Source organism: Alosa alosa, chromosome 22 (assembly GCF_017589495.1).
Source record: "Alosa alosa isolate M-15738 ecotype Scorff River chromosome 22, AALO_Geno_1.1, whole genome shotgun sequence".
Lineage (NCBI taxonomy): Eukaryota > Metazoa > Chordata > Actinopteri > Clupeiformes > Clupeidae > Alosa > Alosa alosa.
The window spans coordinates 3131060-3156171 of NC_063210.1; the positions used below are offsets into that span (position 1 = coordinate 3131060).

The 25112-nt window shown below is 47.2% G+C and overlaps 1 protein-coding gene across 21 annotated transcripts in view; it reads right to left on the reverse strand.

The window, feature by feature from the left end:
* ebf3a (EBF transcription factor 3a) overlaps positions 1-25112 on the reverse strand; it is a 94639-nt gene that overhangs the window by 20901 nt on the left and 48626 nt on the right. For 8 of the 21 annotated variants that reach the window (XM_048233124.1, XM_048233117.1, XM_048233123.1 and 5 more), the window contains exons 7-10: positions 18776-18857; positions 14506-14650; positions 7831-7964; positions 6827-6953 (exon numbers count right to left, since the gene is read on the reverse strand). In XM_048233124.1, the coding sequence (XP_048089081.1) occupies positions 6827-6953; positions 7831-7964; positions 14506-14650; positions 18776-18857 (488 nt within the window). The remainder of the gene's footprint in view (positions 1-6826; positions 6954-7830; positions 7965-14505; positions 14651-18775; positions 18858-25112) is intronic. The other 13 variants (XM_048233119.1, XM_048233113.1, XM_048233110.1 and 10 more) reach the window with 3 other exon arrangements.

Genomic DNA, 25112 nt, shown 5'->3' on the forward strand with positions numbered 1-25112 from the left:
AATTTCTCAATAAATTTAGTGATGAATTTCAATCACAGAAGCCAGTGGTGAAATGGCAGGACTGGTGAAGTGGTGCAGGCCAAAGCCATCTATCAGCCTTCTGTTCACTGTGCTCCACAAGGACTAATGTCCCTGACTTAGTAAGGACAACCTATTTAAAGAAACGTTTAAACACACACACACACACACACACACACACACACACACACACACACACACACGCACACACACTAAAATAGCCACGAGATGAGGCAATTATAACCTAATAACATGGCCCTTTTCTGTTGCAAAAAGAAGTTGCTCTACCCTCTCTCGGGTTTCTCAAGTGGAGCTGTGGCAATAAACACTATACTCTGGGAAAGGACTGAAGCAGAGACGAGGGGAAGTGGGGGAGTGGGGAGAGCAGCGAATAAAATGGGTGGCAGAGGGGAAAAATGGAAGTACATGCTCAATTGCTGCCACTTGTTTCAATTACAGCCTCAGATTTCATAGGTCAGTTCATAATCACATGCCGTCCCATAATGACACTTCTCTCCCACACACACACACGGGGACACACACACACACGCAGCCTGACAGAGAGGTGAGCGTGTCAGCCCCAGCCATCTAATTAGGAGACAAAGAGTGTTTGCACGGTAGCCTTGACACTGGAGCCTCTTCCCCCATCTCAGAGCCGCAGTAGTGCAGCGCACCTCCACCCCGAGCATGTCCACGCAGACGCCTCCATGACCAGGTCGCAGCCTGCTGCCACGGCCCTCCTGCTCCCCTGCCACACAGCACCATGCGGCCACCACTGGCCAGGCACTAAATAATGGCGCTGGGGAGTGACAAGTGGAGGCTGCCACCGGGACAGCTCATTGTCTTCTTTAGAAGGGGAAAGAGTCGGGGGTGGGGAGTGTGTGTGTGGGGGGGTTACAGTAGCCAGCCAGCGCGTTCACTCTTGACAACTACTGGATTGCATTCAAAACAACTCTGTTTCTGCAAGGCGGAGCAGCGCCAGCGAGTGTGCTTGCCACCATCTTGTCTTCTCTTTTCTTTTTCCTTTTCTCCCCCCCCCCTCCTTCTAGTGGGGGAGTGTAGTGCAAATGCAGGAGCTGGATGCGATTGCGGAGGTGGCGCTGTGCTGGGCTGGGCTGGGTTGGGCTGGGCAGGGTGGCAGAGGAGTGGCTCTATCAGATAGACTCACATCAGAGGGGCAGCCTCCGCCTTAGGGTGGGACAGGCCGTCTGATGGTGCCGATTGCCTCCTGGAAAAACCGCCGGCAGATGAGTGCCGATAGGCCGTTTCATGTGCGGTGTTGTTGTTTACCGGGAGCCACGAGTTAAAAAAACACAAAAAAAAAAACACTCGTCTATTTCCGCTCACTCCCTCTCCCCCTTCAGGCTCTTGGTCTCATTCTTTCTCTCTTCTTCTGTCCATCCATAACTCTGCAGTCTGCTTTTTTTCAGGCAGCGCTATGTTTGCCAACTGCCCTGGCTAATTGTTCAGTGGGCTAGACCCTCCATCAGATCTAAAAGAAGAGCCAGTCTGCCTGTGAGAGGAGGTGGAGGGGGGTGGGGGCGGTGGATGACAGCTTCCCAAAGTAGGGTTGATGTACTGGACATTATGTAAGCCCAGCTCAATACCATTTTTAACACATACGCCGGAGGTTAATAGCTTTTAAATGTCAGTAATTAGTCTAATGAAGCTTATTTTATTTTTTCCCCTTCATCTCCTGTGCCCGTGCGGCATGTCAGCGCTGGACGGATCTCTTTAACACTTTGTGTCTCGGGCTCCAGTGAAGTGTGAGCGCTTTTTGGAGGATGACCCCTTTGTCCTTTTTTTGGATGATGAATAGTTGTCTCCTCGGCTGTTCGTTTTGTCAGTTCTGGTGCAGCGGAGTCGATACCTTCACCTTGACAAGGGAACTTTGTGATTTATCAGGCCTCTGGCCAATCGGCAGCCCAGCGCAAGCGGGCAGGCGGCGGTCCCGTGGAGAGCTGGCGGAGAGAGAGGGGCTGTGGTCAGAGTCCTTCCACGGCGGAATGGAGAGAGGTGCCGCCGCGTGATAGACAAATGGCTCTTGTTAGAGCCGTCCCGGCCGCTGAGAAAGAAAAGCGAGTGAGGGGAAAGAAAAAAACGCTTGACTTGTACTAATAACAAAAAGGGCCGAGCCGGTCACCATGGGTCTAAAGATGAAGCACCCTGTCAGGGCCCAGGTTGGGAAATTAGCAAATAATGTTCCCTCCCTCTGATAAATGTATGACAGCTCTCCCTCGCCAATCATTTTTTAACATTTTGATGCATGTCTACAATCCCATCGGAGGAAGGGAAAAGTTTACTGGCCCTCAATTTCCAGGTGATGAATGGTGGTCTGTAAATGTGTGATTTCTGTATGAGGTATAGTTCATTTTAGGCAATTCTGGTAAATGGGTGTCACTGATTAGGACAAATAGCCTGGCTGGTGTGATTGCCCCCGACAACACGTCTCACTCCAACCCTCTTTCCAGCAACACCTCCCCCCCCCCCTCCTTCCTCCCAGCTTGGCCTCCAGCGAGGCATAAAGGCCGAGGCGTCAGTGACCATGCCTAAATAGAGAGCAATAGCTTTGATGCAATTAGAGGCCAATGCCAAACTTTATTTATGAGGCCTGTCATAGTTCAGAGGCGTTTGTGAGACTACTCCACAGCCAATGTGCTGTTAAGGGCTCTATTAAGACGCCCGCGACACAAGTCAAATGCTTTTGGATTATTATATTCTGACGTTTCTTCTTTTTTTTCATACTCTCTTTCAAAATAACCCCTTCATCTTTCTCATTACTTGTGTCCCGGTGACCAGCAGGAGAGGGGGCTGCCTACATGCCTGGCCATAGACATCATAAAGCAAATTCCTTGGCCTCAAATTGTCACGGGCATTTGTTTTGCAAGATGCTCTTGTTTACTTTCAAGTCACAGAAGTGGGTGGATTTTGGAAGCGGGAGAGAAAGAAGGAAAGGGAGAAAGAAAGCATGAGAAAGAGAGAGGGAGAGAAAGAGAGAGGGAGAGAAAGAAAGAGAGCGAGTGAGAGTGCTGAACATGTCTCTGTCAAATCCAATAGAGAGGTTTAAAGGTAACATCTGGAGGCCTTTTAAAATTGCCTGATCAGCTTTGGAGGACTTATTAGAGTGAGTAGTATTGGCAAGAGGACAAACATGCCTGTCCCTCTTTGATTTTTTTAGGACCCTCCTGACAGCCTGTTCCAGCTCCAGGCCTGATCAATGGATAACCGATACAGGTATCAGACGGCGCACAAATGGCCTTGCGCTAACAAAAGATGTGTTGGAACAAACAAGGTTGCAGAGCGGGTAGGGTAGGGGGAAAAAAATGCAGGAACATGGCGATCTTCAAAGGGTACAAAGACAGGGACAAAAGTAGAACAAGCAGCAGCGAGTCCAATAAAGGGCTGCAGCCATTTTCTGACTTTTTTCCTCTTTCTCTCTCCTTTTTTAAAGGACCAGTACTATAAATAGCCTTACACTGAGGCCAAGGCTATGGAGGCTAATAGGACTAAGACTTATTAAATAACAGTGTGATGGGCATATGTGGGCATGTGTTTATATATGTGTGTGTGTACATGTGTGATGAGAACAGGGCATCAGGTGAGATCTATACATGCTGCTTCATGTTTGCTTGACCTCATTCTGATAGCAGAGCTCTAAAAAGGCAGTCTGTTTCAGAGTGTTCTCTCATCTTGGCCCTGCCTCAGTGTAAAAAAGGCCCACATCCGCGTCCTGCTCTTGACCTGCTAAAGCGCTGGGCAGGCCGGCCGGCCGCTCGGGCAGTGAGGTGCGTGGGAGGCAATTAAGTGCCATTTTCAGCCCGAGCACAAGTAATTTGTTTAAAGAGCGCTGACCTCTACGACAGCCGGTTTGCGTTGGCCGTGATGGAGAAGAATTATCGACTCTTGGACTGGCGCGCCAATGCCTTTGACAGTGCCACATCTGAGTGCACACAGAGGACCGCTGAAAAACACACACACACACACACCTCCGTGCCACAACTCCAATCTCAAAGTAACACACCCACCCCCCCCACCCTTCCAGGCCACAAGAGTTTTGCCTGTTTAGTCATTTGTTTGTTTTTCTGTGTTAACAGACTAGCAATCACAACCACATGTGGCGAACTGACATATCCTGTTAATTGGCGAGCTCAATTCTTTTCCCAACTTGAGTCAATGTGACAACAATTGGTATTATACGTTGCATTACATCCAGCCCATTTCCTCCTCCAAGTGTATTCTGCACAAGGAACAGTGAAAAAGGCCTTTCTCCCTAACTGCAGTGGTGATTAGCATGGACTTGGCTGTGCTGTTTATTCCTCTGTTTACTCATAATTTGTGATAATGCGTTTAATTGAGCAGGAGAGGGTGTGTCTCGAGCGCAGCTCGGGTGGTCAGTGCAGAGACTCCAAACAGGGCTGAATGACTGGCCCACAGCAGGCCGAGCATGAAAGCCTCTTTAAGTAACATTTCCTTCAATTTCTTTGTTAAATGGGCGGCTATTAAACAACATACGCTTGGTAAAAAAGGCGTATCATGCCAAAACTACAGAGACTTTCTTGCATTTCCAGTTCAAAGTGGCTGTTTATGAACTAATTACAAGCGTAAATTCAGCAATTTGCTACAATCGATAGGGCTTACGACTGTTTAAAAATAAATACATGATTATTTTTCTTTCTGCCAAAGCCTTTCAAATATGGTGGGATCAAATAAACACACATGCAGCTAATACACACCTCTGGCCAAAGCAATAATGAAAATTAAACCAATTACAACTCCCATCACGTGAATATTAGTCTGTGTATGAGAGAACATTATAATCATCATATTTCACTGAGTTGTTTTTATATTTATTAATTTATTCATATGTACAAAGTTAGTGCGACTGTAAATGAACTCAAAAGAAACAACTGCTTGTGAAACTGCTCTCCCTCCCCTGTACTCTGATAGCTTCATCCGTCGCCTGAGAAGACTTTTTTTACCCTTTCAATCTGGTCTGACCCCTTTAACGGAGGTGAGACGCAGTGGGGATTGGGTGGACTGCATGAGGGGCGCACATTGTGTCGGTTACGACTCCCTCTTTTAATTCGGCGGGATAATTAGCTAAGTCTCCAAATCTCTGGCAAAGTAATTATATCTCCATCCTGATGAGCAGGATCAGGGATCAGTGAAGAAGACAAACAAACATAAAAACAACCCGAGCAACCCAACTACTGGGTGGAATGGGGTGGGGGGTGGGTTGCCGTGTACTTGGCACAGAAACACAACAATTCCCTTTGTGTGTGTGTGTGTGTGTGTGTGTGTGTGTGTGTGTGTGTGTGTGTGTGTGTGTGTGTGTGTGTGTGTGTGTGTGTTGTGGCCCTTCTTGCGAGATCTGGCACTTTTATTGGGCCATATAGTGACCATTAATGTCTTAACTTATATTCCGTCCCCCGACTTTACACAACGCACTGCACTCCGGTTTCATTATCTGGCTGCCTTGTTGGCCTCTGCCCCCCTCCTGCCGGGGAGGTTAAATGTGAGAGTGCCGTGCCAGACTACAGGCTTGGTGGGGCCGTGATAGGAAACAGCTGCCCAAGGGAAGAGGGGCCCTCCCAGGACACACAGGACCATGCCATTTCCATGGCTAGGGGTGTGTGTGTGTGGGTAAGGGGGCTAGATTGGGGGGAGGGGGTATTTGTGTGTGTGGAAGAGTTGGGGTGGGGGGTGAGGGGTGGGTCTCACTTTTCAAGGAGTGAAAGTAATTCCTGATGATTATCTCATTGTCCTCGTCAATGCGGGATCAGGCGGAAGCTTCCAGGTCAGACAGACAGGGCCCCAGACTGCCCCGCTATCGGCTGTGAGCCACGCAAGATTAGCCTCCACCCCCCACCCCACCCCTACACACACACACACACAGGGCCACTCTGCAAGACCCCAGCCTGATCCATACAAGCGCAAATATAATCAGACTCACACCCTCACACACATATGGCAGTTGACCTCACACACACGCACACAGTAAACACACTCACTCACTCTCTCTCACTCACACACACACAGACACACACACACACACAGACACACACACACTCTAACCTCTACATTAGGTCATCCTGTGTATCTCACAGAGTATTGGCCGGTGCCAGTGGAGTGGAGTGAGTGTGAGGTGGGAGCAGTGCGCAGTGAGCTGGGCCATGTGATGTGTTGTAATGGCAGGAGATTAGCGGGGGCTTGGCAGTGCCCCCCTCAGCCACTCAGATGGGGGGAGGATAAGGTTGCACACAGAGAGAGCCGAGCTGGGGGCCCCCTGAAACCCCCCACAGCACCTCTGACCAGCCAGCTCACTCTCTCTCTCTCTCACACACACACACACACACACACAGGCCTCAGTGCTGAGCAACCAGGTTACAACCGGGTGGGCTACACACACACACACACACACACACACTCACACTTACACTCACACACACATACGGAACAATGGCACTTAGCAGAGCATGAAGGGACCCAGAGAGGGAAGACAATAAAACAGTCAGTGAGAGAGAGCGAGAGAGCGAGGGAGAGAACGAGTAGAAAGGGGAGAAAATAAAAAAGAGAGCAACCGTATTTCACAATAAAAGCCTCTGAAGGAACAGAGGGAACAGAGAGTGAGAGAACAGTGTAGGGGGAGAGAGAGGAGAGTGAGAGAACAGTGTAGGGGGAGAGAGAGGAGAGTGAGAGAACAGTGTAGGGGGAGAGAGAGGAGAGTGAGAGAACAGTGTAGGGGGAGAGAGAGGAGAGTGAGAGAACAGTGTAGGGGGGGGGTGGTCGAGTCGAGTCGTGTACTCACCGGTGTAGACAAACCGGCCCGGCGCCCCTTTGCAGAACTGCTTGGACTTGTAAGAGAGGGTGACCTCCACCACGCCGGGGATGTGTCGGGGTGGGGTCTGCACCCGGATGGCGTGTGGTGTGATCAGCTGCGGGGCGACAGAGAGGGCACATCAGTGGGCACATGGGTGGGCACAGAGAGAGAGAGAGAGACCGTGGTCTGTGGTCCGGGCATCGGGCATCGGGCACTGTGGGAGCGCCCGGCAGCTCAACTCAATTACACCAATGAGGCCCAAATTAGCCCCTCATCCCAGCCTAGCCTAGCCATGCCCTCCACACACCCAAACAGCCCTGCACACTTTTGTTCTTCATTTTAATCCCCCTCTCCGCTTCTCTCCCTCTTTCTTGGGGGGAGCTGTAGGAGAGGGAGAGAATGTCAGTAAATGGTCCTTGGCAGTGGCTTTCTGCAGGAAAGGCCAGAGGGCATGGTTCATTCTAAAATTACCTCCATATGTCTGCACTATTCGTTTTGTTTTCTCTCCCCCCCCTCCACCTTTCACTCTCTCTCTCTCTCTCACTCTTTCACTCTCTGGATATTCTACCCCTTAATTGTTCAATTGTTTTTCAAGACCTCACTGTTTCTTTGCAAATCCACCAGAGGCCTTGGGGTTCCATATCAGACTGTTTAACATGCCGTGTGTTTATCTAGCTCCTTATCTACTCCTGTGATTAAACACTAAACAAAACTCACATTGATTGCCTTGCCGAGGCTCCCACTAGCAAATAAGCGTCAGACAGCTTGATCAACCCACTCTCCAGTGAGGAGAAGACACACACACACACACACACACACACACACACGTCACTTGAGTCTTCAATTCCATTTGCAATAATTATGATGTTGGCTGCCATAACTTCATTCTCGTGTGTGTGTGTGTGTGTGTGTGTGTGTGTGTGTGTTTTTGGAGATGAAGTGGAGTGAGGGAGGGAGGTGGCAGAGGTGAGGAGGAAGAGTTGGCCGCTTACCTCGCTCCACACCAGCATCGTGCCGAAGACCACCTGCAAGCCGTCAAAGAAGTTGTCACCGATGATGATGACGGTGGCTCCGCCCGTGGTCCATCCCTCACTCGGGCTGATGGCTTTTATGCACGGGGTAGCTGCTTGGGACAGAGCAGGGAGAAAAGACAACTTAGGACCTTTGTCTCTTCTGCTCATGCGCACACACACACACACAGACACAGACACAGACACAGACATACACACTCAGACAAACACACACACACACACACGCAGACAGTATACAAGCCAACAATAAAACAAATCAAAACCCTGAATCAATAAAATAATAAAATGAGACACAAAACACAACACAGAACACAGAGCACAGAGCGGGGCCATTCATCAGCACACACATGTGGCTCAAGCAACCATTAAATAGCTCTCCGCTCTGCACACACACACACACACACACACACACACACCGAGCCGAGGCTGGAGAAAAATGGTTTGATGGAGCAAATTGTGTGTCAGGGCAAATATGGCTATTACAAATGATTAAGCAGCGCATGCATGTGGCACGTCAATTTATCTGCTTTGCTTTACAGATCTAAGGCGAGTCAATCAAAGGTCGTTGAGCGAGGTGGAGGAGCGCGGGCCTCGCAGCTTCGATTTTCTCGTCGAGCCGCTAATTGGGTCGGGCCTTTTCATCCGCATACTTCGCCTTTGGTTCAAAACTTAAACCCTCCCCTCTCTTTTTACATCTAGAGCACACACACACACACACACGCTTGGCCTCATTCTCCTGTAATGACTTCTTCTCTTTTATGAAGATGTTCAGAGAGAGTAGTTAAGGTGCTCGTTTCTTTTCCTTTTTTTCATTTTGGACTTAAGACTCCTGAGCTGCCAGTGGCAGTGCTGTTGTTCAGACGTGCGTGTGCTGTTCTGCGCTGTTGACCTCTCTGGTGTTGTGGTGGAAGTCACTACAGTGGCCTTCTCCTCCTCCTCCAAACACCATCAGTACCTGCCCCCAGAGGAGCTGCGAAGAGAGCGCTCACCGTGGCAACCAGTGGTGGGCAGAGGCCAACGCCCCCCAGCACCACCCCAGCCCACTCTAGCCCACCCCCAGTTCGAGGCACTCCGGTTGGCAGCTTTGATCACTGCTTTTACATTCTGTTGACAGACCTCCTTTGGACGCCTTTGATGGGTTTTTTGAATGCCGACTCCTGTACAAAGGGAGCTGATGGTGGAGATGTTCACTTGGGCTATTACAGCTAAATTCTCCTGCTCCACTTCCCAACGCTGGGGGGGAAAGAGCTTCACGGGGATGCATTTCCCCACTCCTCCCTCTACATTAGCTACTGTTCTTTTTTTCTCCACTTGTCTATCCCCCTCTCTTCCTCGCTCACTTGTTCTATCGCTCTATCTTTTTTTATTCCTGGTTTTCATCACTGGGCTGCTGTTGTTGACTCCCGAAAGACAAAGGAGCAGTGCTTTCACGTGGGGAGTCACTGAGGCCTCCTAAATTATTTAAATGACACATTTCCATGTTTGCCAAGCTGTAAAACCTTTTAAGATAATTGAGAATCTGCCATTAAATGTTGCCTGAGATCACCATCATCATCCCATCTTTTCGGTTTTCTCATTTTTTATTTTATTATTAAATAATGCAGGGGGTATTATTACTACTACCACTACTATTATTATTATTATAATTATCATCATCATTATTATTATTATTATTAAATCAGATAAACATCTCTAAATCAGATTGAGACTTCTTACAGTCCCTGACCTACTATCTCTCTCTTTATCTCTTTTTTCTTTTCTTCTCTCTTTCTGTATCTCTCTTTCCCTTTCTCTGTCTCACACTCCTAGCAGAGAATGAGAGAGAGAAGGAGAGAGACAAAGAGAGAGCAGGAAAGAGAGAGAGAGAGAGAGAGAGAGAGAGAGAGAGAGAGAGAGAGAGAGAGAGAGAGAGAGAGAGAGAGAGAGAGAGAGAGAGAGAGAGCCAGCCCTAGTTAATCACCATTAGGTATTGTTGTGTCGAACACTCCAGACAAGGCACCTCTCTTTGTTTGCTTTAATGTTGGACTAGTCGGGGTTGTATTTGCTCATTCCACACGCATCTCCCCCTGCAGCAGAGGCCCCAGAGCACACACGCACCAGGAGCCTGCCCTTAACTAGCGCTGTTGACTTCATGCTAATAAGTTCATACAAATTTTCATTTCTGAGGCTTGCGAGTGACATTTGCTTTTCTTAATTGCAGGCAGAGCGTTTGAAAAAGGATCAACTCTCTAAAGACAGACACGGCTGCTCAAAGGGAGTGACCTTCATCAGCTCTGCCAATTATAGCAAATAATTCACCAAAAATTACAGTAAACAAATTTACTTTGTGTAGGTGAGAAGGAGGGAGGGAGAATGGGCAAGGAGTGCTTGTGTGTGTGTGTGTGTGTGAGTTTGGGGGGAGGGTATTGAAGGGGAGTCTGGCCATGGAGAAAAGCTCACAGGAGGGACCGGCTGGCAGCTGGGGCCTGAGACCGCCGCACGTTGCCTCGGAATTTGCAATGCCTCCCCCAGCCACGGCGAGCGAGGGATAGAGACAGCAAGCGGGAGAGGGAGAGAGAGGGAGAGGGAGAGAGACATGAAGAGGCCGCCAGCCATCCTCCTGCTGCCCACATTAGCATACATTTTCAATGCACATATAGAGGGGGGAACATGTGTTGAATGGGGAGCATGGCGAACCGAATTACACAGACAGTGTTAGCGATCTAATGATATACGTGCACAATGCACTCAAGCAGATGATGGAAATTGGAGAGAGCAGACGCAGGGAAAAGAGGGAGACAGAGAGCGAGAGACAGAAAGAGAGAGAAAGAGAGAGAGAGAGGGAGCGGAGGCTGTGCTAAGATGGAGGGTGTCACATATTAGGCACTGCTTTTCACTCCCACTTTAGTAAATAAAAAAACAGCATTTTGGAAAAGTGCCACACTCGGTCAGTCATTCACCAAATTGCAGGGAGTGTGCCGATAAGCGTCTGGGTGTGCCTTTTCATAAACACAACATTAAAAAATAGAATAACTTTTAACGAGTATTTTTGAAGCTTATCTAATATTTATCAGTGTTTTTCCCATACAACTACTTTATAGATATCTAAGATTAGATATGAGGATTTCACTAGAAATTTGAGGTTATTTTTGGCTTGGCCACTGAAATGCATGCCTGCTGGCGTTTGGGCGATGACTTCATATTTCTCATCACTATGCCTGTGTGCCTCTCCTCTTCCATCTCCATATCACTTGTCACACCCAGACGAATCTCTGGCTTTGTTGGACGAAAAAAAAAAAACCCTCTCATTTTTTGTGTGCCTCAAGTGGACAGTCAACAAGCAGCCAAGAGAGATCTGGCGGGCTCACGTCCCCCTACACACACCTCCCCCCCAACCCCACACCCCCTCTTGTGTATTATTTACTGAACATGGCCGTGGCGCAGTGTGAAGCTCTAATCAGCGCTCTCATCCCAAGGCAACGCGCCGGCGTTTGTCACCTTCCTCCTCGGCCGCACACAATATTGAGACACTCAAACAGGTCTCATCTTGCCTGGTGAAGACTTCCTTTGTTCTGCCTGCTAAAATGTCTTGTAATTGTGCTTAGGATGTCCAGATGGTAGGCAGCTACTGCAGCTGATGGGATTATACCTTTTACCTCCTCTAGGCCCATCTGTTCCCTTTAGCTCGCTAAAGCCCTGCAGCCTGGATTCGCTTGTCTTTATTGCATAAACCTAACAGCATTACAGCCACTTGGCATGCAAATCAGCCCAGCCCGCAGGCCTTGAGCGCAGCCCAGGGAAGACACACACAGGGCGCTCCACACTGCTGACGACGGGGTCATTTATGGACTGGGGAACAACAAGTCTGTGTGTGTGTGTGTGTGAGGAGTGAGTGTGTGTGTGTGTGTTGTGTGTGTGTGTGTGTTCATCTATACGTGTGAGTGAAGGCAAGAGAGACAGAGAGAGAGAGAGAGAGAGGGGGGGAAAGAAGGAGAGGGAAAAAGAAAGTGTTTCAGAAAACATGGACGCAAGATGGTGTGAAAACATGTGTGTCTGTGTGAACCAACATATGCATCTGAATGTGTGTGAATGAACATATGCGGATGTGTGCGTGCACACACAAGCATCTGTGTATGTGTATGTGTGTGTGTGTGTGTGTACGAGCGTGCCCAAGTGTGAATGAGTGATATTAACACGACTTCTCCAGCCATAAAGACTTCTTTGGCCCACAGGTGGAATTCAACAACTGTAAATAATGTGAAGTGCGTTCTCGCCAGCCTTGAAATAAAGACGATGGCTGGGGCCCAGAGAGGCGGAGAGAGGGAATTACTTTTACTTGGAGATCACAAGCTGGAGTAAATTTGCTGTCCGTGAACATTAGCCGGCATTAGATGATTAGATAAGAGGTTTAGGAGAGGAGAGAGCAGCTCTCAGGACCGTATCTGTACTTTTCGCCGGGCACTTATCGCCTGAAAGAATGTGTTGCTAATCTAAAGCACACTGTCTGTCTAGCATGAGTCTAGAGCGGCGTGGAGACATGGATGGGATTACGTTTTATGACTGCACATCCTGTAGCTCCACTACATCCCACACAGACAACGCCGAGCAGTGAAAGATGTTTTTCTATTTAGTTTTAGAGCTTTCAACTGCTCCCAACTCTCTCTCTCTCTCTTTCTCTCTCTGTCTCTCTCTCTTTCTGTGAACAAAGACAGCGATTCACAGAAATGTAATTCTCCAACAGCTTTTAGAGTTTAATAGAGTACTTAAAAATGAGTCGTATGCTTTTTAGACATATGTTAAATGACAATCACGAGCAGGGAACTGATTGTTCTTTAAAGTACACCCTGGATGCATTTAAAGGCTTGTATTGAAAGGGCGGCAGTAATATCTGTGGAGTCTGAATTTGACGTTTGGGACGGATTAAACAGCAGGCAGCCAAGTGCTGCGAGGATCAGACACAAGGTACACGTGTGGGTGTGTGGGGAGGAGGTGAGCACTTTCAAACTCCCACAAATTTAAAAGACTTGTCAAATAATCTCCGTTGGCCTTAATAGCTTTGTTGGAAATTTTTTTTTTTTTTTTTTAAATATAAATCTTGTCTTATTTTACCACCATGTCTCTTATGAAGAATGACCGGGGGGGGGGGGCTACTTCTTGATTTCTTTAGCAGTCGTGTGTGTGTGTGTGTGTGTATATATGTATGTGCTTTGCTGTCTTATCTGGTATTCTCGTCCATATGAACACATGTTCACTCTGTGTTCAAATCAAATAAACAGGGAGATATAAGATGATCGTACAACAGAAAAAAAAGATGGATTTACAATAAAAAGGGAGGGGGGGGGGGGTCCGCAAATTGGGCTTTGAAGACGGATTGCCCCAGCGGTGGTGGGGTGGGGTGGGCTGAGGCTCGCGCAGACGCCAGCCCTGGGTCCCGGGGGAGCCTCAGAGACGGGGGGAGAGGCCTCAACCTCTTTAATTGCTCTCCTAATTAAAGTCGGTTGCTAAGCAAAACACACCTTCCATCTAGCAGGCGCAGGAGAAGAGACAAACAATACGTCATGGGGCATAACGACTCCACCGCTCAGGGCCAACTGTCAATTATTATATTTTCATTCTACCATTTTGTCATTAATAAGGAATAAAAAAACAACAACCGTGTTTTTTAAAAAACAAAACAGAACAGAACAAACAAGTTTGCTTTTCTTGCCCTGCAGAGTTTGTCTCTGGGTTTCTCTGTTCAACATGATTCTCAGTTTACTGATATGATAATTACCGAGTGATTAATAAAACAAAAATATAAATGTTATCCCTTCAAATAGTTGGACTACATGACTTGCCCATTTGAGCTGACCTAAGATAACTAATGGGTCTTGGCTCATTCTGCTCTACCCAACTATGAGAGGGAGAGCAGTCCATCAGGAAAGGTTAGAGGGTTGAAATCAGTCCATTTTGCATGTGAATTTGCCAAGCTTTTCTCCGGCCCCTTAATTCTCATTTTTGCCGAGCAGGCAATCAGTCAGTCACAGGGGTGAGCTGGGCTGGGCTGCCTGTTCTCCGAGAGGAGCAGCTGCACTCTCCACAAACACACGGCTGACCCCCACATCAAACCATTTGCACACGCGACCCCCTTTTTTTCTCCATCAAGCCGTGAGACACAATGCACACACACACACACACACACACACACACACACACACACACACACACATAGATGAACATACACAAACACAAGGGGGGCCCACTGGGGGTAGAGGTCAACAGACAACATACAGTTTTGCTTGCATCATATAATAATAATAATAATAATAATAATAATAATAATAATAATAATAATAATCAAGTGTGTGAGGCATGAAGGAAGCAAATAGCAAAATAGATTGGAGGGAGGTTGACATAAATGATTACCATGAATGCGGAAATCAGAGATTACACTAGTGAGAATGGAAGTAGCATCCTCTATGGACGACACTAGTTCTGAAATGCACTGAAGGTCTAAACCTAGCAGGCAGGTAGATATATAGGATGAATGAAACGGTGTGAACTTGATGAGGTGATGAAGAGTGGCAGAGGGGAAAGAGGAGAACAAAAGATAAAAGAGTGGAAAGCAAGAGGGCGGGAGGAAGCGATGCAAATTAAAGCCATGTAAAATGTGCCTACCATTTTCCAGATAAGGAGGAGCCGTACCTTCTGAAGGGTCAAGACGGCGAGCCCTTCTGCCGTGTTTGGAGTTGTTGTGTACAAACATGTTGTCGGAGACAGCCAGGACATGGCCGTCCACATTAACGGTTGTCGATACAACAACCTGCAACGAGAGTGAGAGAGAGAGGACCAAGCGTCATTATGGCTGAAGCTGTGGCAGTGCCCGGCCATGCGGGCCAAACGGTGCTGCCCACACCACAAGCCACTCAGGCCCAACAGCAAAGGCCCCATTTGATCATACAGCAGCTTTGAGAGAGCTTCTTCACACACACACACACACTGCTTCTCTTCACTTGTGCCTTTGTTGGACCCAGGCTTGTGTGTGAGGCCAAACAGAACAAAGCCTGAAACCCCACCATCCATCCATCTCTCTCTCTCTCTCTCTCTCTCTCTCTCTCTCTCTCTCTCTCTCTCTCTCTCTCTCTCTCTCACTCTCTCACACACTCTCACACACACACACACACACACACACACACACACACACACACACACACCAGCCTGACTCAGTATGCGGCACAGTTAATGGTGGAACCCTGAAAGATGTTGGGTGGAGGGCTTTGGTGGACGATGCCCTGGCCGCTGCCATCTTCTCGCAATGCGGACCTTTTTATTCTTCTGTTTGTTTGACTTCTGCCGGTCACTGTTCACCGCTCCCCACATCGTTACCCTGAGCTTTGCTTTTGTATTCAGAGGACCGCACTGAGACTCAACACCTTCAAAACAATAAATTAAAACACATTTCCTATCTCCCATCGTTTGGGGCATGAACTCCAGCCTTTTGGTTTATTTGCAAATGGTGAGGGAGGAAGAAAAGGGTAGGGGAAAAATGCTCTTTTTTTCCTTCAAATCCCTTCCTCGGTTTCATGGTACATCTCCCCGTGGGTTTCGCGTTATTAAGACAATAAATTATATCACACCAATCAGAAAAAGAGTCTGTTTTCACACCTTGAGTAGCAAAACAGAATGGGAGTCGTTAAAACTTCCCCCTGTGTGCTGGCTCTCAGCTCGGGCTGTTAATGGCCTATTGCAGGCTACAGGAGACAAAGTGGTGGGCTGCCATTTAAAACATGCCCCCCCCACAATGCCCCCCTCCCTCTCTGAACCAGAAGAGTGCCTTCAGGATCAACAAATTAAGAAATTCACAAATTAGGATCAATCCTTTCCCCCATGATGTTGGACAAGTTATTATCATAGCGCTTTTGTGGAGGTCATAGCGGATCTTATTTGAGAATGCTTATCTCTTCATCCAAGCTCTCTGAAAATGCATTAGCCTTTATCAGAGAGGTTACAAAGTTTAATTTTCATTGCTAAATGGTTATCATTTTCACATTGTTTTCTATTTTTGGGGGGGATGTAGTCGTGGAGAGAGCACTCATTGGAAGGAGCCGCCCGTCTGTCAGTAAGTCAAAGAGGAAATCTCCTTGAATCAAGTCTAAATAAAGCACATTCAATTTCTTCTTCAAGGAATATAATTAACCTTTACTGGGATAAGAGTGCTCTCCTTTTTTTCTCCTTTAAATGAAAGACACTGGCAGTTACAAGTGTGCTTGCACCGATAAAGGATGAGAGCGTCGCTTAAGTGGGGGGAAACCGATACCTGCCACTCATCCCCGAGCCTCCATTTTGTATTACAGAGTCCTTTTCAAACCCGGTACAATTACTGTTTAATCTGCCACTTAAGTGAACACATGGAGGAGAGTCAGTCATGTGCTCTATCTGCCATTAGCAGTCTCTCAAACGCCGCCTGCGGCTCCTTTTTACCCTAATAGTCACCATTCACATTGATCTATTGATATATTGATTAGTTGTTTTATCTCATTAGGAGCAGACTGGGCTGGCCAAAGGTTTGAAATGCAGGGGAAAAGGAGATTGGAGGGGATTTTGGAGAGGGTGGTCCGAGACCCCTCAAATGAATTAGCGAGGGCCCCCTTCTTCTGTCTGTTTAGTAAACAATCCCAATTATACAGTTGCATTTAATGTCTGGTAATGAGGTTTTTTTGCATGTGAATAGGAGGGATTGGCGCTTGAATGGGGAATGTGTTTTCCATGAGGGGGTGCAGGGAAGAGAGAGAAAGAAAGAGAGAGAGAGAGAGAGAGAGAGAAGGAAAAGAAGGAGGGAGAGAGAGAGAGAGAGAAAGAAAGAGAGAGAGAGAGAGAGAGAGAGAGAGAGAGGGAAAAGAAGGAGGGAGAGAGAGAGAGAGAGAGAGAGAGAGAGAGAGAGAGAGAGAGAGAGAGAGAGAGAGAGAGAGAGAGAGAGAGGTTGAAGGAAAAAAGTAAAGCCCCCTGCTCAGGTTCATTGGGATGGTGATTGACCTCGGTATGTCAATGGAATTCGCCTCTTTTTTTCCCCCTCTCTCTCCCTGCGCAGAAGTGAAAGGGCTCCATTCTTGTGTCCAGGTTCAGAGTCGGGCCGTGGAGAGGATGATGGATAGGGCCCGCTCCGGCCTCCAGCTGCTTTGTGGTAGTAAGTGGGGAAGGGAGGCATGCAAAAAGCACGACCTTGCCAGCAGAACACCGTGGATGGAGCATCTGTGAAATTTACTCTGGAAATGGCATTTAGTTCAGCGGCGAGGAGACAGGGATGAAAGCCAAAAGAGTGGTCTCTTTAACGTCAACGGTTTCAAAGCTCAAAACTTTTTAATGTTTTACCCTTTAATTTTTTTTTATTATTTATTTTTACAAAAACACCCTTTTTATTATTTTTTTTTATTTGATTTATGGCTATACTGCCGTGCAATAGCAGTAACTTTGTGCCATATATTTTTTTTATTTGTAAATGGGTTTTTAATAGTTTAAAACAAATACAACACTCTCCTCCATCAAGTTGGCTTTTTCTCACACAGTCGGATGCCAAACGATTTTAAATGAAAACATATTATATAGAGGATGGGGGAAATACGTGTTTTGTTGTTATTCTACAGACTAGTGTTTTATTTAGGAAGACCTTCAAAGGGTAAAAATAGAAGGCCTCTTTGACCAGTTAGCTAAGCAGCCATCTGCTGAGAGTGCCTCAGAGAGAAAACGAGTGTAAGTGTGTGTGTGTGTGTGTGTGTGTGTGTGTGTGTGTGTGTGTGTGTGTGTGTATGTGTGTGTACTCTGAGGTCTGAACAGTATCAGTATGACTCTGCTCTCCTCTCTCTCTTCTCACACACACACACACACACCTCAAGGTGCTGAGGTAGCGCAAGCTCCTGAAAATACTGCTGAGGGGCCTGACACGCCGTTAAGTCCAGTTAAACCTTGGGGGAGGAGGGGAGATTAGACCGCGAGCGAGAGACCCAGGAGAAGTCCTCCCCATGACTGGTGGCTCCATTGTCGACCGCCAGATCAGTGGTGACGGATGCTTCTTTTAGTCACCGCGGAGACAAAGAGGACACTTCCACTCACTCCTGGCTTGACCTTCTGCTCTCAGCGCATGGATCAATATCTCCAATGCCACTTGCAGCTCCAAAGTATGAAAAATGAAAGCCACACTGCGTTATTTTCAAGGAGCTCTGCTCCCAGATAGATCTATATAACCCTCAAATATATATATATATATATATATATACACACACACGCACACACCTCTTTCTAAAGTGTACTGGATGACTGGTCAACACTACAAATACTGACCAAGGCAACGGGTTGTCAATACAACACTTGTGCCACACGCTCTGTTGAGTGCTAAAGACGTGGCAATTATAGGATAAAAATGGGTAGCCATTTTGGTTCTTGTGCAATGTGCTTCATATTTTACATTGATGATACTTTCTAACTGATTGATTCCAAAAGTGCATTTTTCGGTTGTGATTGACAGTGTACTGTTTTAACTGGTGTGCACTTCCTTCGTTGGACACAGACGCATCCAGAAATGCCTTGGGAGAGTTTGCTGAATATGAAAAAGTCCTGAGCCCAGCTGCATTGTTGTCTCCCAGGAGAGCGGCCCGCTACGGTTCCAACTCTGACCACTCTGGCCCTCCCACCCTGATTAAATACATCTGCAAAGCAATAAGGCTCTCCACAACCTGAGGAGAGGTGGGAGAGGGCCAGCCTGGTCTGTTTTTACTTTAGAATAAGCAACCATTTGGGATACAACAAGCCAGTGAGTGCATGTGTGTGTGTGTGTGTGTGTGTGTGTGTGTGTGTGTGTGTGTGTGTGTGTGTGTGTGTGTATGTGGCAACTGAAGAAGGAAAAACAGAAAGCAATGAAGAGAAGTAAATGTGGTCCTGTGTGAGTGTGAAGTACCTGGAATCTGCGCATGTCTCGCGGGTTTCCTGCATTCTTCAAGCAGTTCTGATTGCACTTGAGGAAGAATTTCAAAAAGAATCTGAAAGAGAGCACAAGAGGGAAAGATTCCACGTTAGACAATCAATCCATCTCAAAATAAACCTTCACAAAGGCAAAAAGCTCACTTGGCAAAATCAATGACACTGTAAAACACACAACAAAAACACTTTTAGTAAAGCGAGGAGGGGAGAGAGGGGGGATACAAATCTTCAATTGAAAAAGTACCTAGGCTACCCAGGAACCAACTGTAGACCTCTTGGCTGATGATAAAACCCTAGCCAAGCAAAACAAGATATAATCATAGAGAATTTTATTCTCTCTCTTCTCTTTTCTTTTCCCGTTACAAAAGCTGTTTCCCTTCCCAATGGACAGGTCTGTTGCAAGGTGCCTGGCTCCCTCCAAGGCGGAAGCTTGGGGGATCACACCACTCTTTTACCACCCATCTGCCATCAACATACAGGAAGTCACTTGATATTCCGCCCACCTATTCCTCCCAAACAACCACTCTGCAATTAAAGCTTAACGTGCTCAATAGTGAGGCAAATTAGGCACACCTGCGGCCAGGGCTCATTTGAGGAGCATCAAGAGAAGGACCTAACAAGGTGAGAGCATGCCACAAAGTTATAGTCCTGTCAGGCAATTAGGTTTGCCCCACTTCTGGGACATCCGCGCAGGGCAATTATGGCGCAAATTACAACCTGGCTAATCTTCTGAACAAATGTCATGTCGGAGAAGGGGAAGGGTAGAAGGCACCCAATGCTACAGGCACCCTCTGCTCTTAAGCTGACAACTTTCCCATGTGAGGGACCCCTGGGTATGAGGAGGTAGTGCATATGGGTGCCTCTTCCTCTCTCTTTCCCTCACTTCTTTTCTCTCTCTCTCTCTCTTTCTATCTCTTCTTCTTCCTCTCCTCTTCTACGTAAAGCCTCATTACATCCCCCTTTTTTAAAATGTACCCCTGCCTTTTCCTGGGAGATGCAGGGAGATGAGGGGGGGCTTAGGCTGGAGTGAGGGAGCTGAGCCGGGAGGGCTTAGCGTCTTTCAAGTGTAATTTCTAACAACGCTGCTTGCTAGCGCAAAATGTCCGCTGCCAATTCTTCACCGTCTCAGAGGCTGGTGAACATTCCACCAGAATTCATGTTGTGTTTGTGCATGGGCTTCCTCAGTGCTCGGAAATATGGAAGTCACATGCAATACACAAATATTTATTTAACTTCATCAGCCCATTCTGATCCCTGAGGTTAGATTTATTTTTTCCTGTTTCTTTTTTTTTTCCTGGCAGAAATGCAGAGATTGCATCCCACGTTTTGATGTCATGCATGGCTGATTATATTTTTGTTGAGTTAACAAATGCATTCCGCTTGGCAAACACTGGGGTTCTATGCAGAAAGAAGACTCTCTCTCTCTCTCTCTTTCTCTCTCTCTTTTTTTTTGGAGCAGCGCACTTCAGGTCTCCAAAGGGACAGCGGCCAGCACAATAAATCAAAATGTGAAATGGCATCTGTAACCCTGAACACCTCTCCTGTTCCTCCAGTCATTTATACACATTCTCCAACTGCCTCCCTCCAGACTGCACAAGACAGAGGGAGAGACAAGAGAGAGTGAGAGAAAAGGAGAGAGAGAGGGAAAGAGAGAGAGAGGGGGAAAGTGAGAGAGAAAGAAAAGAGAGAGAGAAAGAGAGAGAGAGAAGGTCTTTATAGTGTGTTTCAGAAAAATCTTTGTCATCCAGTATCGATACTAAGTCCGTTTTATGTTCATGGCTTTGGAATGCAGATTGGCCTGTGGTCAGATGAGGCGAGGTTGGCGATAAAGAACCCTGACGCTGTCATTAGTACATTACATTTAATTGTGTACAGTGTATTTCCAGTGGCATCCTTCCGCCCATTATCAAAATGACCATTATGGGCACTAATTCTCTGACCCCGCTTTATTTCCCCACAGACTCATAATCTTTCACAGCAGGTATTGGAGTAAATCAACCCTGAAATATGGCCTTATTTACTCTCCTCACTCTCTCCCAGACACCCGAGTTCCTCCTAACAAACGGCCTCTCTGACACACGAACACACACACACACACACACTCAATCACATACACACATGCACACACACACACACACCACACAGGCGCACAGACTATTGAAAAACGTACTATAATAAAGCCATGACACTGTCATATTACAAGTACTGTAAGACCCCAGGACAAGAATACGTTGAATAGAAACAATTGCTTTGTTGGTGTCTCTCAGTGTTTGTAGCTAGAGATAAATTTTCATGAGAGAGTCTCAATTATGATGACAATTAACAGTGAAGCTTATTGAGAGGAGAATGATTGCAGCCCTGAGGCAAAGAATACCATCTCTATAAGAGACCAAAGAAGAAAAAACACGCCGCAATAGGCAAACAAACAAACAAACACGATCGGAAATAGTCACTTTGAAGTAAACATTTCTTTTTCCAGCCCTACTGAAAACAAACTCTGGCTGACTCCTGAAAGGGCCTCGTCCCCCACCCCCACCCCCTTCAGGCTGCATAAAGACTGACCTGCTCATTAAAAGTCTGTTCAATCACTCCATGTTTAGCTCATTTATATTTACTTTTATGAAGTTGATTAGCCAAAGCCTGCCGCTATCTGATGAAAATAATTTCAATTGTAGTCCTAAGTGCCATCGCAATATACCCTGCATTAGGAGCAGTTTAAATTCTACATGGGTATTGTGTAAATTGGTCCTTTGTGAGCATGGAAGCAATTACGACCAAACACTTCTCTCTCTTTTTTTAATGGCTATAGAACTTTGTGGTGTTGTTCAGGACGATCAGAAACAAAGGCGGCTGTTAAATTGTAATTTAATGGAATATCAAGGAGTTCACAGCATTAGATGTTGGCAATGGAGAGCAAGGGAGAAAATTAACTGCAATTATGTTTGATTAAAGCTATCCTTCTCAATAATCAGCAATTCTGACAGGCCACAGGACTCTGGTGACTTCCAGTATGGCGAAAGGTGTTGAGCAATATTAGGGCCAATAAAGGGGATATTAGCATAGCTAATTACAGCACCGCAAAACCCAGCGAAAGGGACCTCTGTGTATTGTAATGTGCAAAATAATTGGACGAGGCAGTTATCAATTACACAAGAAGCGAATTTGGTTTGTCAGAGAAAAAAAACGCTGCAGACGTGTTTAATTTTCTGCTGCAAGCCCCTCGTCCCCACTCCCCCCAACCCCTAGCCTCCCACGTCCCCATCACCCAGTTCCGCGGGCGCTCGCGTACTTTTATCTCTTGACTGCAACTTACCCGTCGACAAATCACTGATAAAATGGTCTTGCTGGCCAGGGCCAGGGTAATTAATACAACTTGTCCTTTTGCTCTACACTTGCCAGTGCTCCTTTACCACCTAACCACTGTCACTAATCACGCAATAATGATTTCTCCCCCTCTGGTCAAAGAGAGAAAAACGTATATTGTCTCTTTAGAAATGCACGGGGCCTTGACGTTTTAAGCAGCCAGGGCTTCACGGAGCCTCTAATTGAGGGGGGTGGGGGAGGAAATAAGGGGAGACTTTTAGTCATGCCAGCACCGTAATGCCCCCTCATCTTATCTTAACTCATACGATTGCAAGATCATTTCTCTGCCAAGATTGAAGGAGAGACTCAAATGAAATATATGTGTGAAAAAAAAGAAAGATTGCCCTTTCTTGTCCATATCTGTAATCCCTACTCCATTCATCAAACAAGAAGACATTTAAAAACAAATAGAGGAGGAGAGGGGATCCTCCTGTTTGCTACCGGCGTAATTGGTGGTTGGGTTTAGTCCTCACTAGTGAGCCTGGCTCCCATCTCTACTTCTGTTTCTCTCTCTCTCTCTCTCTCTCTCTCTCTTTCTCTCTCTCTTTCTCTCCCCCTCTCTCTCTCCCCTGTTCATCATCTCTCCCTCACCAGTGTGACTTAATGTGGGTGCAGGAGAGGCCGTGAAGCCTGTGCTTGCTACCCTGGGCTACGTCTCTATTATTCTAATGCAGATCTCAGATCAGAGGCAGTGGGACTCACATGAGGAAGAACAGGAATAATAAGGAGCCATGTTGGGCAGCCAGGCCATGCGTGTTAGCATTACATGTGCTGAGCTGCGTGTCTCTCTCATCCCAGTGATATTGCCAGGAGTCTTTTGGGTGACTTTAGCATGGAGCATGCGCAGCTCCCACCCAGGAGAGACATCAGAGCTCCCACCATGAGCGGCACTAATTTTTCCTCGATGAGTGTTAATGGTTCACCACGAGCCGCTGTGTTTTGTTTTGCCAGAGCCCGCTTAGTATTTCAGACCGTTCAATTCCATGCAAACACAAGAGACACAATAATGAAAAAGAAAGAAAGACAGAGAGAGAGAAAGAGAGAGAGAGAGAGAAAAAAAACGAAACAGATTTTCCCCCCTCTCTCCCGTTCCCCCCACCCGTCCCCTAAGATGAATGGTTAAGAGACTGTAAAGAAATACAATGGCAGATGGGTGAGATCTCCATGTCAAGGCCAAAAAAAAGAAAAGAAAGAGGAGGCCTGGCGGTGACTGGCGGTGATTGGTGGTGGAGTGGTCAGCGCCGAGGCTTCACAGCGGTCTGCGCTAATTGCTGGCAAGGTGCTGAAAGCAGTGGTCGCAGCTGTGCGCCTCGGCAAGGCAGGCCATCAGTCGCGGCCAGTATTGATTACCCAGCAATCCTAGCCGATCGGGCCCCCTTCAGCCTGCGAGACAATGTGCTCCCCTCAGAAAGCCCCTGTAATGAGCGCTTCCCATACAAGACTACATTCTGCTGACATCAGATCTCTACACGCAGATAGTACACAGGTCAATACATATTGGATTTCCAAAATGCTGGGGTCTTAATGTCAGCTCCTCTCCTCCTGCTGCGCAGCGGTCCTCATTGGCCGAGCGGCCAGGTTGGCGCACTTAAGGCCCAGTAAAGGACGGTGTAAAAGACAGGAGAAAGCAGCCTGCCATTAGGGTGATTTATTCTTCAAATGTGGCATGACAAATTGCTTTAGCACCAGTCTTATTAAATTCTTCTATTTTTTTTTCGTGCGTTTTTTTTAATGTTATAGATCCCCTTAGATGGACACATGACATCATGGAGGAGGCGGTGGGGAGAAGGGTGGTGCGTTTTACGGCAGGAACCAGATGGCCCATTGTAAGTGTTCTGGTTTTTCCTTTTTTTCGTCTTTCTCTCTTTCTCTCTCTCTCTCTCCCCCTCACTCACTCACTCCACTGCCCTCCACAATACACAAAAAAGGCGTGTGTGCTGGTGGTGACAGCCCTGGCCGTGCTTTAAGAGCGGGTGTTTGGGCCTGTTCTCGCTGACCCACACGTATGGCAAGAGATGTCGCAGGGTTGCATGGAATATTCATGGCCTGACTCCGGAGTGCAGCCATCAGTGGCCTCTGCCTGCTGGGCGGATGTTCCAACATGGCAGCAACAGCAGCACAGTCTCTCTGCTCGCGCATGCGGGAGTCATTTTAGCACTGCTCGCTCATAGTAACCCCACAACATTAACAATATTTGTTCTATGATCACCAGGGGACCGACTTGCCCAGATCCTATCATTCCTTTATCTCCAGACAAACACCTCACCATCCTACATTATTAGTTTTTTTTCTCCTGAAAATTAACTATTTCTTCCAGCAAAGCTCCCTCCACAGCTTTCCATTTCGCCGAGGACCCTTATCTGACAATTTCCTGCCTCCTTTTCTTCCAGCTGAACTTGCTGTCAAGAGGGTGCTTACAGGTGCTCTGATCTCCAACATCACACACTGTTGACATGAAGCTAAGTGCTATGGAGATCCAACTGCAGCTGGAGCTAAATCTATAGCCTCCATGCATGTTTGACCACTGTTTAATTTAATCTACAAATAAATCATGACTCCCATTTGAAAATGAGATGACCTCCATTTCCGCACGTTGCCCTGGACGCCACGTGACCGTGATTGACAGAGCGTGATTCTGTGCGTGGTGGACATGCTCTCCATGCTAAGATGAGGTGGAGCAGAGGCGGGCGCTGGTGGGGAGAGCCTTGCACTCACTCTCCCCAGGCTGCGTCCACGTGCACTTGAACAAGGCTGTAATTTACTGCTGCTGGGTTAGCATTCTATGGGCCTACTGTCCCCCCGCGCACCCCCCGCTCGTCCTCCTCTCCTCCACTCTCCTCTCCTCTCCTCCACTCTCCTCTCCTCCACTTCACCCTCGCTCCCCTCTGTTCCCTCTACCTCTCCACACTCTTTCTTCCTAATGTGTAACATGCTGCTGACATTATTTCCTC